Below are 13,993 nucleotides of genomic sequence, written 5' to 3' on the forward strand. Positions count from 1 at the left end.
ACAGGGCAAAACCAGGGCACTAACGGCCTATGGGGTTGCTAGAAATCATTGCTGGAGGTGGTATCTTTATGAGGAAAGGATTAAGCAGCCAAGAAGAGAAGCAACAATCTGCAGGGGAACCGGCCAAAGCAAGGCAATTTATTCCCAGCTGATGTATAAGATGCCCTTCTGTGACAGATGTGATCTCAAGGAAAAACCATTCTAGAACCTGGCCCTCTCTTCCCTTTCTAGAACACTGGCATGACCCAAGAATGGGTCAATGGGTCAGGAGAAACTGGAATGATTAGCAAGGGCCTAGGGGCTAGACAGGGAAATCTCTGCCTCCAGCACCAGGCCTTGCCCTGCCTGGCTGGTGGAAGGGTCTTCCCTTTGGTTAATCCAGGAGTTGAAGGAAAACTACCACCTTCACATCTGGCCATCTGAAGAAGCCTGGGAGGCTGGCCAGACTTACTGATGGCTTGGGGCTTTCCCAAGCCCAACCTGCAAAGGAACTCAGCCCCTGGGGAAAAATACTGCACCTCTCTCAAATTAGGTATCATTTGACCATTTGTCAATTAAATGTCCATTCATTGGTTTTACATCGTAAATATTTTTGTTAAATGCTGTGGAAATCAGTATTTGTTTACCCTGGAAGATGAATGATTTTGCTTTTTCCCTTTTTTGGGTGGTGCAGCCAATATTTGGTTGGGCACATGCCCATCTCTCAGGGCTGTGAGCCACAGGCTTCACAGACTCTAGGGGTGGGAAGCAAAGTTCTTTTTCTTCCTGGGCCTTTGATAGTTCAGAACATCCAGCCACTCAGGGGTTGGAGAAAGGGGTAAGACTCAATTCCAGCTTTTGCTCTGAAGATTACAAGTTGAGAAGGGAATTAGGTGTGGGCTTCTTATTATGGTCCTGCAGAGCCCCCAAGACAAAGAAAACATGCCTCCGGTGACCACTGGGCACTTCTAAAGATAATTGGACCTATCAATCCACTTGGTACAGCCTTAGCAGCTCTTCTAGGAGCCTCTCCTCCTCCTGGAGCCCACCAGGCCACTCCTCCAGACCCTGTTCCTCCTGTCTGCGCCCCTCCTTCACGGGTCTGGGGGTGCCCATGGCCTTCAGCTTCTGAAACAAGCCTCTGCAGCTGTCCTTCTCTGTGCGGCTCATCAGGCTCAGGTTCAGAGCAAAGCGCCTGGTGCTGGCCAGGCTGCGCAGGACCTCCAGCACCTCTAGCCGGTCAGCTGGCCTCACATGATCAGCCAGTGCCACCAGAAGCTCCCCTAGAAGTCCAAACCCCACGTCCATCTGGAAGAGGTGGCCCAGCTTTGGACCTCCGAGCTGCAGCAGGGCCTGGTAGCGCTCTGGCCCACTCCGCAAGTATCGCCGCCAATCCCGGCAGAACTCTGCTGAGGTCTCAGGCTGCAGGCATGTCTTCTCCTAGATCACAAAAGAAGGGGGATTCAGAGCTCTTTCAGCTGCTCTGCGACGGTGAGAGTGAGGGGAGCCTGTAGGATTTCATCTTAGCTCTGCTACTGCTCTCTGAGCACTGGGAAGGCTGTGGTCTCATTTTCAGATGAGAGAGGGTCCCAAAGAACCTAGGCCATGATTTGAGATTATCAGTTGTACCAGGATTTTCCTGTTGATGAATGTGAGAGTAAGGGTTTACCCTGAAAAGGACACAGGGGATGACCAAAAACTTCAGGAAGAGAGAAAGAACTCAAGGTGAGTGTTAAGGATCCGCTAGGCTGGGTCTCCCTCCCAATACTGCCACAGGATGATTGTGCTATTTACCATTTAACCCAGAGCAACCCAAATCCGATCTGTGAATGCAAGTCAAAGAAATGACTGAAAGGGACCAGCCTGCCTTGCCAACTTCCTGATTTGTTCTGCCTAATTTAACTCACCATCTGATGGTTGCTTTTCTTTTCAGAATTGGAGGCAGAAACCTGCCTCTGTTGGCTTAACATGACAAATAAGAAAGAGGTATATGTTGTAAGACAACAGGACTGGAGGTTTAGGGCAGAGAATCCTGCTGTGCCTCACCTACCTGGGAGATTTCAGTGGCTTCGTCCTGGGTGGTCCTTCCCTGAGTAGTGTGACAATTCCAGGGTACAGTCCTCTTTCCTCCTATCTTGTCCTTCCTCTCCAGTGGCTTCAGATGTGATGCAAGGACAATACCCCTGTAGGCAAAGGAAAGAGATTAAGGGATGTACCTAATGCTCTCTGTGGGTGTGAGGTAGCTGGACTTTGCATGATACAGGCTGAACCTTTTGGCAGGTCAATACAATAATAATAACAACAGCAACAATAGCTGAAAGCTTTTAAGCACTTCCCACGTCCCAGATATTATGCTTAGAAATCTTACATGTAATAACTCATTTAATTATAGTAATGGTTACTCTCTTTTACAGATGAAGAATAGAGGCTCACAGAGGTTAAATGACTTGCACAAGATCACGCAAGTAGCAGAGGGCAGGACCAGGACTGAGCCTAGAATTGTCTGACCTCACAGCTCACGCTCTTATCCACTACCATAACAAGAAGGCCTGAGTAAAATGACATTAGGCCAACCTGAACTCCTCATAGGAAGCCACTCTTTGTTCCACCGCCCGTAACTTGGCAGCATTCTCCCGCTGGTACTTCTCATCAGCACTGAGTGCAGCCTGCAGCTCTTTCTCCAAGGCCTTGAAGTCGATAATGTCATTCCTTTCCATGGCCTGTGCCTGGGAAGGCAAACAGACTGGACATCAGTGGAAGGTCAATGACAGGGGAAACAAAGTGCATCTAGATTCTCTACTAGCCCACAAAATCCAAAAACACTCTGGATATCTTGTCACTTATCTTGGGTAGGGTTTTGTTAAAAAATCTAATTCTCTATAGAGTTACACAGTGAGGATTTGCTTAACATTTGTTGTCACTGAAAATAGAATAATAGAGTCCTTCCCGTTTGGAGCCATGTCTTAATTTTTTTTTTTAATTTATTGATTGATTTTAGAGACAGAAAGAAGAAGAAAGAGAAAAATTGATCTGTTTCTGTACGTGCTCTGACTAGGGATTGAACTGGCAACCTCTGTCTGTAAGGCCAACATTCTAACCAACAGAGCTATCCAGCCAGGGCACCGTCTTAATTGTGCTCTCTTCCTCTAAAAATATTTTAAATTTGTGCTTTAGATTAAGAAGCATCTGGATCTCAGAATTCAGTTCCTTCCCTCTTCCACATAGCGAGTTGTTGTGATAGAGCAGAACCTCACACAAAAGCAGAACAATTGTTAGCTACTTTTGAGCCCAGGGATAAAATTTCACCCGTCATTAAATGTCTTGACTGAGAAGGGACACTTTTCACCCAAACCAGATGCAATAACTGAGCAGAAAATCATGTGGAAGAGGCAAAGGAAGGGGCTTAATGATCCCTGTCCCCAAATCCCTCTGTCCAACCCAGGGATGGAGGACAGGTCTCTAGTTACGTGAGCTACCTCTTTAGTTCTGCCACTGTACTTCTGCAGCCTCCACGTATCCGAGGCTGACTGACCTACTACTACTCTGGAAGGAGATCATCTACATGGGTTCTAGTCTGGGCTCTGCTTTGCCTTGCTGAGCACCTTTGAACCTCAGATTCTTGGTGCACTGAGCTAGTGGCACAGTCATCATCAACAGCCCTAGGACCGGGCAGCAGGATGTCTGCAACCAGGACTACAGCCCTCCCCCTTTACCCCAATGCGTGTAAACTAAACACTAAGAAGGGGGCTGCGATGACCAGTAGTTGAAATCAAGTGTTCTGGCTCTTGTCCAGTTCTGAGCCCTCCCCAGTCGTTGAATAAATAGAACTAACCCTCCTGCCCCCCTCACCGTCACCCCAGTAGCCCTGGCCTTGGCTCCCTTGCTTGCTTTGGGGAGTCCCAGATACTCCGGAACAGCTCAGCGTAAACCATGCCCCACAGCTGTGGTTGCCTAGGAACTGCTCCAACAGCCTGCCCACGTGATCGGCCCGAAGGCCCCCTTTCAGTGTGGTCCGAGGCGCCTGATCAGATTCAGGATTTTTAGGAGCAGCCTACGCCTCATTCTTTAGAGCAGCCTACGCCTCAATTTGGGGATCCACTGTCCACTTCGCCCGTTCCTGTGTTCGCGGTCGCCATTCCTACTAGTTGGTCCTTAGGCAGAGGGCTGTCCTCCGCGGTAGAAACGCGACCGCGGCGTCTGTGGGGTCCTTTCGGGCAGCGGGCGCAGAAGGTGCCGCGGCGTGGGCCGGAAGCGCGGTGTCGGTTGGCCTACCGAAGCTTCTGGCTGAGCAGGAGGGAGGTGAGCTGACGGATGTCAATGGCGGGGGGACGTTGCTCCGGGTGGGATCGGAAATTAAGTAATATCAGATCTGGAAGAGACTTTATATCTTATCTGCTTCTTTCACTTTACAAGTGGGTAAATTGAGGTATGGAGTGGAAAAAGGAATGAAAGACACACACACACACACACACACACACCCAACACTCCCGGATTCCGGGATTCCCTCAGTATCGTCCATAAAATCCCTTCCCTGGGTAGGAGTCATATTCTCACTGTTCAGTCCCTCTGTCCGGCCCCATCTGTGTCGTTTTCACTCCTCTACCAAGCTCCCTCCGTTCTTATTCTGGATTCCTGTAAGAGCCTGCATTATAGCGGGAAGCTGCAGTGAGGTTTGATACCAGAAGTTACTAGTTTTGTGCAACTGCGAGCAAGTCAGGTATCTTCTCTGTGCCTTGTTGGTGTCATTCATTCATTCATTCATTCAACAAATACTTATTGAGGCCCTGTATTGTGCTAGGCACTGTTATAAGTGAAAAAGATAAAGTTCTTGCCTAAATTGTAGTTGAGGAGATGACAGTAAATACATGAATAGATATATTTCAGGGAAAATATTAATAATAATAAAACGGTGAACGTGGGGGTTGGAGAATGTGTGTATGGGGGACTGTTTTAGCGTGACAAGTGAAAGTTTCTCAGAAAGTGTGACATTTTTGTAGAGACCCAAGAGAAATGGAGGGAATATTCAAAAGAAGAGCATTTCTGAGGACAATAGCAAGTACGGTATCCCTGAAGCAGAAATTAGCCTGATTTGTCACTTCATGGGTCTTGGGAGAATGAAATGAGCACATATGGGATAGCTCTTTGGAATCATAAAGAATCTCTGCATATTAAAAGTTACCCTAATACTTTACATTAGTTACTAGTTCTTGGAACTCCTCAATAAGCACTCAACGGGTTGCATTTGAGGTAGGAGGATTAACCTAGTGCAAGAAATAACAGTTTCTCAGAATTAAACATTCTGTTTACTTAATATTTAACAGTGCTTACTTATGCAAGGTATTCACAGGTAGGCACAAGGAGCATAGGATTGCTGTATTTAAGAATAACCAAGCCTGACCCAGGCGGTGGTGCAGTGGATAGAGTGTCGGACTGGGATGCGGAGGACCCAGGTTCAAAACCCCAAAACCCCAAGGTCATCAGCTTGAGCGCAGGGTCATCTGGCTTGAGCGCGGGGTTGCTGGCATGAGTGGGATCACAGACATGACCCCCATGGTCACTGGCTTGAGCTCACAGGTCGCTGGCTTGAGCCCAAGGTCACAGGTTTAGGGGTCACTCGCTTTGCTGGAGTCCCTGGTCAAGGTACATATGAGAAAGGAATCACTGAACAAGTAAGGATCTACAGTGAAGAATTGATGCTTCTCATCTCTCTCTTCTTTCCTGTCTGTCTGCCCCTCTCTCTGACTCTCTCTCTGTTTCTGTTAAAAAAAAGGGGGGGGGGGCTCTGGCTGATTGGCTCAGTGGTTGAACATCAGCCCTGCATGTGTCTGGGGTTAAGTTCCCAGTCTCAGGGCACACAGGAGAAGCGACCATCTGCTTCTCCACCCCTCCCCTTTTGTCTCTCTCTCTCTCTTCCTCTCTCTCTCTCTCTCTCTCTCTCTTTCCCTCCTACCATGGATCAATTCATTAGAGCGCATTGGCCAGGGCACTGAGGATGGCTCCATGGAGCCTCCTGTCAGGTGCTAAAAATAGCTTGGTTGTGAGCATGGCCCCAGCTGGGTAGAGCATAGGCCCCAGACGGGGGTTGCCAGGTAGATCCTGGTTGGGGTGCATGCAAGAGGCTTATCTCTCTATCTCCCCTCCTCTCACTTAGAAAAAAAGGGGGGAAATGACCAGAAAAGAATGCTAGCTGCCTGACCAGGCGGTGGCGCAGTAGATAGAGTGTCAGAATGGGATGTGGAAGACCCAGGTTTGAGACCTCAAGGTCGCCAGCTTGAGTGTGGGCTCATCTGGTTTGAGCAAAAGCTCACCAGCTTGGACCCAAGGTCGCTGGCTTGAGCAAGGGGTTACTCGGTCTGCTGAAGGCCCTCGGTCAAGGCACATATGAGAAAGCAATCAATGAACAACTAAGGTGTCACAATGAAAAACTGATGATTGATGTTTCTCATCTCTCTCTGTTCCTGTTTGTCCCTATCTATTCCTCTCTCTGACTCTCTCTCTGTCTCTGAAAAAAAAGTGTTTTAAAAAAGAATGCTAGCTAACATTTTTTAAATTGATTGATTTTAGAGAGAAAGGAAGAGAACAAAAAAGCATCAATTTGTTGTTTCACTTCTTTATGCATTCATTGGTTAATTCTTGTATATGCTCTGATCCAACCTGGGATGAAAACTACAACCTTGACACATGAGGACAATGCTCTAACCAACTGAGTTACCTGGCCAGGACTGTGCTAACATTTATTGAACTTGGGACTCATAAATTATAATTATTTTTTGCTTCTTTTCTAAGTGAGAGGAGGGGAGATAGAGAGACAGACTCCCACATGTACCTCAAAGAAACCCTTATCTGGGGCCATGTGTGCAACTGAGCTATTTTTAGTGCCTGAGGCAGAAGCTCCACAGAGCCTTCCTCAGCACTTGAACTGATTGAGCCATGGCTGTGGAAGGGGAAGAGAGAGAGAGAGAGAAGGGAGAGGGAGAGGGATGGAAAAGCAGATGGTTGCTTCTTCTTTGTGCCTGACTGGAAATCGAACCCAAGATATCCACACTCGGGGCCAATGCTCTACCATTGAGCCAGCCAGCCAGGGCTCATAAATTCTTTACACAGACTCTTTTTTTTTTTTTTTTTTTTTAATTCTCCTAACCTTTCATGCAGTGGAAATTATTCACTCCATTTTCCAGTTGAGGAAACAGATTAAGAGAGGTGAAGTAATTTACCTAAAGTTACGTAATTATTAAGTAACAAAAGTTAGGATTCACATCCACGTCTTTCAGCTCCAGAGCCCAGGCCTTTAACGCATGCTCTGGTATGTTGTTTATTACTGTAAGCTGCAGAGTTGTTGGTGAGGGTAATTAGTACAGTTAACAGCCATTAAAAGCAATTAAATACTGTCTGACCTGTGCTGGCGCAGTGGATAAAGCGTTCACCTGGAGCACTGAGGTTGCTGGTTCGAAACCCCTGGCTTGCCTGGTCCAGGCACATGTGGGAGTTGATGCTTCCTGCTCCTTCCCCCTTCTCTATTCCTCTCTCTCTTCTCTTCAAAATGAATAAAGAAAGTTAAAAGAAAATTAAAAAAAATAATAATAAATAAAAGCAATTAAATACTAATAAAGGGGCATAAAGCTATAGCAGCATAGGGGAGTGAGAAAGTGAGGATATAGGAAAGTTTGAAAGGTGGTATTTGAACTGTACTTTGAATAGAGTTTCAGTCATTGAAGTGGAGAAAACCCACAAAATGCTTATTAATTACAGAGAAAACAAGTAACTTTACAATAGAAGAGCCTGACAGACACCACTGTAATCAAGTTATTAAGGTAATATCATCACTAATAGGACAAATTAAAATCACATACCACCTGATAGGAGATGCACTAAAAAGAACACAGCCCTGGCCGGTTGGCTCAGCGGTAGAGCGTCGGCCTAGCGTGCGGAGGACCCCGGTTCGATTCCCGGCCAGGGCACACAGGAGAAGCGCCCATTTGCTTCTCCACCCCTCCGCCGCGCTTTCCTCTCTGTCTCTCTCTTCCCCTCCCGCAGCCAAGGCTCCATTGGAGCAGAGATGGCCCGGGCGCCTGCCTCAGGCGCTAGAGTGGCTCTGGTCGCAATATGGCGACGCCCAGGATGGGCAGAGCATCGCCCCCTGGGGGGCAGAGCACCGCCCCTGGTGGGCGTGCCGGGTGGATCCCGGTCGGGCGCATGCGGGAGTCTGTCTGACTGTCTCTCCCTGTTTCCAGCTTCAGAAAAATGAAAAAAAAAAGAACACAGCATCACGTCTGTGATATTCCTGCCAGAAATGCATACCCTTAATCTAACTACAGGGAAGCATCAGATAAACCCAAGTTAAGGAACATTCTACAAACTCACTAGCCTGTAATATTTAAAAGTGTCAACTAATGAAACTCAAGGAAAGACTGAGAAACTGTTCCAGAATAAACAACTCAAGACATTCCAACTAAATGCAAGCATTCAGTCCTAGATTGGATCCTTTCCTTTGCAGGACATTATTAGAACAATTTGTAAGGTTTGGGGTCTGTGGGTTAAGTGGTAGAAATGTGATTTTCATTTATTTTTTAAGTGAGAGGAAGGGAGATAGAGAGACTCGCACCCTGACCAGAATCCAGCCAGCAACCCCCATCTGGGGTCGGTGCTTGAATCAACTGAGCTATCCTCAGTGCCCAGGGCCAGCACTCGAACCAATCAAACCACTGGCTGCGGGAGGGGAAAAGGGAGAGAAAGGGGAGAGGGAGGAAGAGAGAAGCAGAGGATTGCTTCTCCTGTGTGCCCTGACTGGGAATAAAACTGGGACATCCATACGCCAAGCTGATGCTCTATCCACCAACAAGCCAGGGCCATTGATGGTGGCATTGTGGTTATGTAGGGAAAAGTCCTTGGTTGTAGGCATTACACACACTAAAGCAGTAGTTGGCAAACCTTTTCTGTAGTAAATATTTTAGGCTTTCTGGGCCATATGGGCTCAGTTGCAGCTACTCAACTCTGCTGTTACAGCGTGAAAGCAGCCACAGATAATATAAACAAATGAGCATGGCTCTGTTCCAATAAAGCTGTTTTTATAGACATTGAAATTTGAATTTCATATATCGTGAAATATTATTCTTTTAATTTTTTTTAACTATTTAAAAATATAAAAGGTATTCTTAGCTTGAGGGCTGTGTAAAATCAGGCAACAGGCCAGATTGGCCCTGCACTGAAGTTTTAGATGGTGATGAGGCATGTGTCAGCAGCTTATTCTCAAATAACTTAGGAAAAAAGAAAGTTATTATTTTCTGGTATTAAGTTATTTTAAAATTTTTTTAGTATTAAAAAAAGAAGAGCAGGCCCTGGCTGGTTGGCTCAGTGGTAGAGCGTCAGCTTGGCGTGCAGAAGTCCCGGGTTCGATTCCCGGCCAGGCACACAGGAGAAGCGCCCATCTGCTTCTCCACCCTTCCCCCTCTCCTTCCTCTCTGTCTCTCTCTTCCCCTCCCACAGCCAAGGCTCCACTGGAGTAAAGATGGCTCGGGCGCTGGGGATGGCTCCTAGGCCTCTGCCCCAGGCGCTAGAGCGGCTCTGGTTGCAACAGAGCAACGCCCCGGAGGGGCAGAGCATCGTCCCCTGGTGGGCGAGCCGGGTGGATCCCGGTCGGGCGCATGCGGGAGTCTGTCTGACTGCCTCCCTGTTTCCGGCTTCAGAAAAATACAGGAAAAAAAAAAAAAGAAGAGCATGTAAACAGAGACAATGACTAGAAGAGAAAGGCGGGGAAAGTACAGGGCTTAGGGAAGCGGTTGGTTGGTGTAATTCAGTGGTAGTCAACCTGGTTCCTACCGCCCACTAGTGGGCATTCCAGCTTTCATGGTGGGCGGTAGTGGAGCAACCAAAGTATAAATAAAAAGATAGATTTAAGTTGTTTTATAAAGATTTATTCTGCCAAACGTAGCGAAAATTCAACATAAAGTACTTGGTAAGTAATTATTATTATATGCTTTAACTTGCTGTAACTCTGCTTTATAAATTTTATAAAGTAAAGTTACTTCCCTACTTTATAAATCACCATTACTGTGGAACCGGTGGGCAGTTAGAAAATTTTACTACTAACATAGAGTGGGCAGTAGGTATAAAAAGGTTGACTACTCCTGGTGTAATTGGAGAGGAGATGTGTGAAGGGTATGGTCAACTACGAGCCTAGGGCAGTGGCATCATAGCATGGAGGCCTTGATTACCTTGCCAGAATCTTAACTCCTTTTCTTGAATTTCAGCATCATGGATACTGACTTATATGATGAATTTGGGAATTACATTGGACCAGAGCTAGATTCTGATGAAGATGATGATGAATTGGGCAGAGAGACCAAAGATCTTGATGAGGTAAGACCGATACATTACTTTTTCCTTCTCTCTTTTTTTATTTTAAAATTTTTTCCTATTGATTTGAGAGAGGGAGATAGAGGAAGGGAAGGGGAGGAAGGGGGAGAAAGAGAGAGAGAAGCATCATCTCATTGTTCTACTTAGTTCCATTTAGTTGCACTCATTGGTTGCTTCTCATATGTGTCCTGACCAGGGATTGAACCTGCAGCCTCAGGGTGCCAGGTGCCGGGATGGTGCTCTATCCACTGAGCCACCTGGCGAGGACTCCTCTCTTTTTTGTTTTTAGGTTTTTATTTTAATTTGTTGATTTTAGAGAGAGAGGAAGGGGTGTATGTGGGAGAGAGACAGAGACAGAGACATCTATTTCCTCCTGTATATGCCCTGACTGAGGATCGAACCTGCCACCTTTGTGTATCAGGACAATGGTAACCTACCGAGCTATCTGGCCAGGGCATTCTCTCTCTTTTTAAAAAAAGGAGTAAGCCTGACCTGTGGTGGCGCAGTGGATAAAGCGTCAACCTGGAAATGCTGAGGTCGCCGGTTCGAAACCGTGGGCTTGCCTGGTCAAGGCACATATGGGAGTTGATGCTCCCAGCTCCTCCCCCCCCCCTACTCTCTCTCTGTCTCTCCTCTCTCTCTCTCCCTCTCCTCTCTAAAATGAATAAATAAATTTTAAAAATGCTTTAAAAAAGGAGTAAAGTACTGAATCCTCTGTGCTCCCATAATACCTGTGTACATTTCTAACAATGCCTTGTTTATAATGTGACTTATTGGGGTCTTAGACTGCCTCTAGGAAAACTTAGTTACTGAAATTCCAAAAGACAATAGAAGGTAATCACCTTTTCCAAGTGCAGCTGCACTGGGAACTCCCTCATAAGCTCAGATTTTGAAAGATGAATAAAAACAGTAGAGAAGGTGCAGATTTCTATGACTCCCCTTTAGGAGGAGAGCTATGGACAATAAGTCCAGATCAGTCTGAGGCTCACAAAATACACCAAAGGGACTTTTGTATCTTAGCAATGTTCAGAACAAGAAATAGATAGGCCCACCTCTCATTGAAATATGTGTGACATTAACAAAACATCAGGGAAGCATAACAGAAGTCCTGGCTGCCATGTCTTCTCCATCAGGGGAGATGTCCTTCAAGCTAGAAAAAGAATAAACTCTGGGAAAAGAGAACTGAAGCCATATAGGTGAAGTGAAAAGAGAGCAGTTTGCAGCCTTAAATGCCTTCAAGTCTCCAGGCCAAGTTGTATCAGGTCCTGAGTAGGGTGATGGGGAGACCTTGCAGAGGTCAGCTCAGAGCCACTGTGGTCACCTTTAAGAAACTGGGGACTTGTCCTGGCTGGGTAGTTCGGTTGATTGGAGCTTCATCCCGAAGCACAGAGATTGGAATTTGGTCCCCGGTCAGGGCACATACAGAAACAGATAGATGTTTCTGTCTCTCTCTCCATTCCTATCTCTTTAAAATAAACAAATTTGAAAAATAATAATAATAAAAGAAACCAGGGACTGGCTATGGTGCTCTAAATTGAATCAGGCAACTTGTCCTACTTTGCAAAGATGGAGATGAGGCACTGCATTTCAGACTACAGGCTGTAAGTGTGATACGCATCTGTGATCAAAATTATGGAAGGAATTTCAAGACAGATGACATTGAACACTTAGGCTCCTATGAGTTTTAATTAAAATTTACTCTTTTTTGTTTTGTTTTTTTAAGTGAGAGTAGGGGAGATAGAGACAGACTGCTCCAGGCACCCCGACGGGGATCCACCTAGCACTGGTCTGGGGCCAGTGCTGGAATAAACTAAGCCATCGTCAGCGCCCGGGGCCAGCGCTCAAACTAATTGAGCCACTGGCTGTGAGGGGGAAGAGAGAGAGAAGAGGGAGAGGGAGGGGAAGAGAAGCAGATGGTCGCTCCTCATGTGTGCCCTGACTGGGGATTGAACCCAGGAATCTGCACACCAGGCCGATGCTCTATTCACTGAGCAAACCAGCCAGGACCAAAAATTTCTCTTGATAAAAGTATTAGATTGAGATCTGGGTCAGGGGTATGCTGTGGAAATTACGTATCATGATTTAGGCAAGGCATTTAATATCTTATTTTTCTTATAAACCAGTTATTTTCATTTTAAAAATATATTTTAAAGAGGTAATTTTAATTATAGAAGTAATTCGTGAACACATTCTCATTCAAATAGGTACCTGTTCAAATAGGTAGGAACTATTCCTTGGTTTTGATTCCATTTCCCAAGGTAAGCACTGTAACTGATGATGTCCTGTGGAAAGGATGTGGGCTGGGTCATAATATGAGAAGTCACAGCCGTTGAACAATGATACTGAAAGAGTTTTGTGGGGTTATTTTAGAAATTAAATTTAATGGGGTGACATTGGTGCATAGGAACACATAGGTTTCGGGTGTACATTCCATAGGTGGGGTATAAAACTGAGACTCATAGACATGGACAAAAGTGCAGTGGTTACCAGAGGGAGGGGAGTGGAGGGAGGAGAATAAAGGGGGTCAAATGTACTATGACAGTTTTGATTAATGGGTTGCTGCCAGAGCTCTTGTGACATGCCCCAGGCATCTATGCTTGGCCCCATCCTTTTCAACCTTTTTGTCAGTGACTTGGGTGAAGATAGAGAAGTTGATGAAATTTGCACATCACATAAGCTAATATATTGAATAACAGAATCTAAATTCAAAATGATTCCCACAAATTTGAATTCCAGGTTAAATAAAGCTTAAGAATTCATTCATTAAGTATTTATAGAACACTTGTTATTTACAAGGACTTATGCTGCAGAGAGAGCCAAGGCATTATCCCTGCCCTCCAAGAACCTACTGTTTGCCAGAGGAGATGAAGTACATACAAAAGTGTTTGGAATATGAGACAGGGAAGGACAAGTCCATTTAAGACATATTAACTTGTATCATGGTAATAAGATATAAGAAGGGATTGCTCCTGGTTGGGATGACCAAAAAAGATATCTGGGGAAGTCACATTCAAAGAACCTGAAGAATGGGTAGGCATCTGTAGAGGTGAAAAGGAGAAGGAGCCTGACCAGGTGGTGGCACAGTGGATAGAGTGTTGGCCTGGGATGATGAGGACCCAGGTTCGAAACCCTGAGGTCACCAGCTTAAGCACAGGTTCATCCGACTTGAATGTGGGGTTACCGACTTGAGTGTGGGATCAAGGCACATATGAGAAAGCAGTCAGTGAACAACTATGCCACAACTATGAGTTGATTCTTTTCATCTCCCTGTTTGTCCGTGTGTGTCTCCCTGTCCCCCCTCTGCTCTCCCCTCTTCCCTCTCCTCCAGTGCTAAAAAAAGAAGAAAAGAATGATTAGTGATTGTCTAGGTTGGGCATGGTATTGGGGAGTGATGGCTAAAGGGTACAGAGTTTCTTTTTGGGTGATTAAAACGATCTAAAATTGATTGCGGTGATGGTTGCACAGCTCTGACTATACTAAAAACCATTGAATTGTGCACGTAAAATTGGTGAATTGCATAGAATGTGAATTACAGCTCAGTAAAGCTGTTAACAACAAAGAAGAAGAATGGTTGGGCTATGTGTGAATGCTTTCACCTCAGTACAGAGGTGGAGTTAATCATACTCTAGTTCCTATTGCTCATTATTATTGCCTGTACAAG

General features: G+C 45.8%; 2 protein-coding genes across 2 annotated transcripts in view; one reads left to right on the forward strand and one right to left on the reverse strand.

Annotated features, from left to right (window-relative positions):
* Nucleotides 1–30: 30 nt before the first annotated feature.
* Nucleotides 31–3,929, reverse strand: CCDC103 (coiled-coil domain containing 103). The gene is made up of 4 exons (XM_066263431.1): nt 3,829–3,929; nt 2,554–2,705; nt 2,030–2,162; nt 31–1,419 (listed from the first exon to the last, which is right to left on the reverse strand). The coding sequence occupies exons 2-4, from the start codon at nt 2,694–2,696 to the stop codon at nt 967–969; spliced, it is 729 nt and encodes a 242-aa protein (XP_066119528.1). The 5' UTR covers nt 2,697–2,705; nt 3,829–3,929; the 3' UTR covers nt 31–966.
* Nucleotides 3,930–4,066: 137 nt separating this feature from the next.
* EFTUD2 (elongation factor Tu GTP binding domain containing 2) overlaps nt 4,067–13,993 on the forward strand; it is a 46,497-nt gene continuing 36,570 nt past the window's right edge. The window contains exons 1-2 of the mRNA XM_066263429.1: nt 4,067–4,278; nt 10,227–10,335. Of these exons, the coding sequence (XP_066119526.1) occupies nt 10,231–10,335 (105 nt within the window). The 5' untranslated portion in view covers nt 4,067–4,278; nt 10,227–10,230. The remainder of the gene's footprint in view (nt 4,279–10,226; nt 10,336–13,993) is intronic.

Source organism: Saccopteryx bilineata, chromosome 2, assembly GCF_036850765.1.
Source record: "Saccopteryx bilineata isolate mSacBil1 chromosome 2, mSacBil1_pri_phased_curated, whole genome shotgun sequence".
NCBI classification, from domain to species: Eukaryota; Metazoa; Chordata; class Mammalia; order Chiroptera; family Emballonuridae; genus Saccopteryx; species Saccopteryx bilineata.

Coding starts and splice junctions, on each gene's coding strand:
- CCDC103 (XM_066263431.1), bottom strand. CDS start 2,696: ATGGAAAGGAATGACATTATCGACTTCAAGGCCTTGGAGAAAGAGCTG. Junction 2,163..2,553: donor GCTTCCTATGAGGAGTTCAG/GTTGGCCTAATG, acceptor CTTTGCCTACAG/GGGTATTGTCCTTGCATCAC. Junction 1,420..2,029: donor AAGCCACTGAAATCTCCCAG/GTAGGTGAGGCA, acceptor TTTGTGATCTAG/GAGAAGACATGCCTGCAGCC.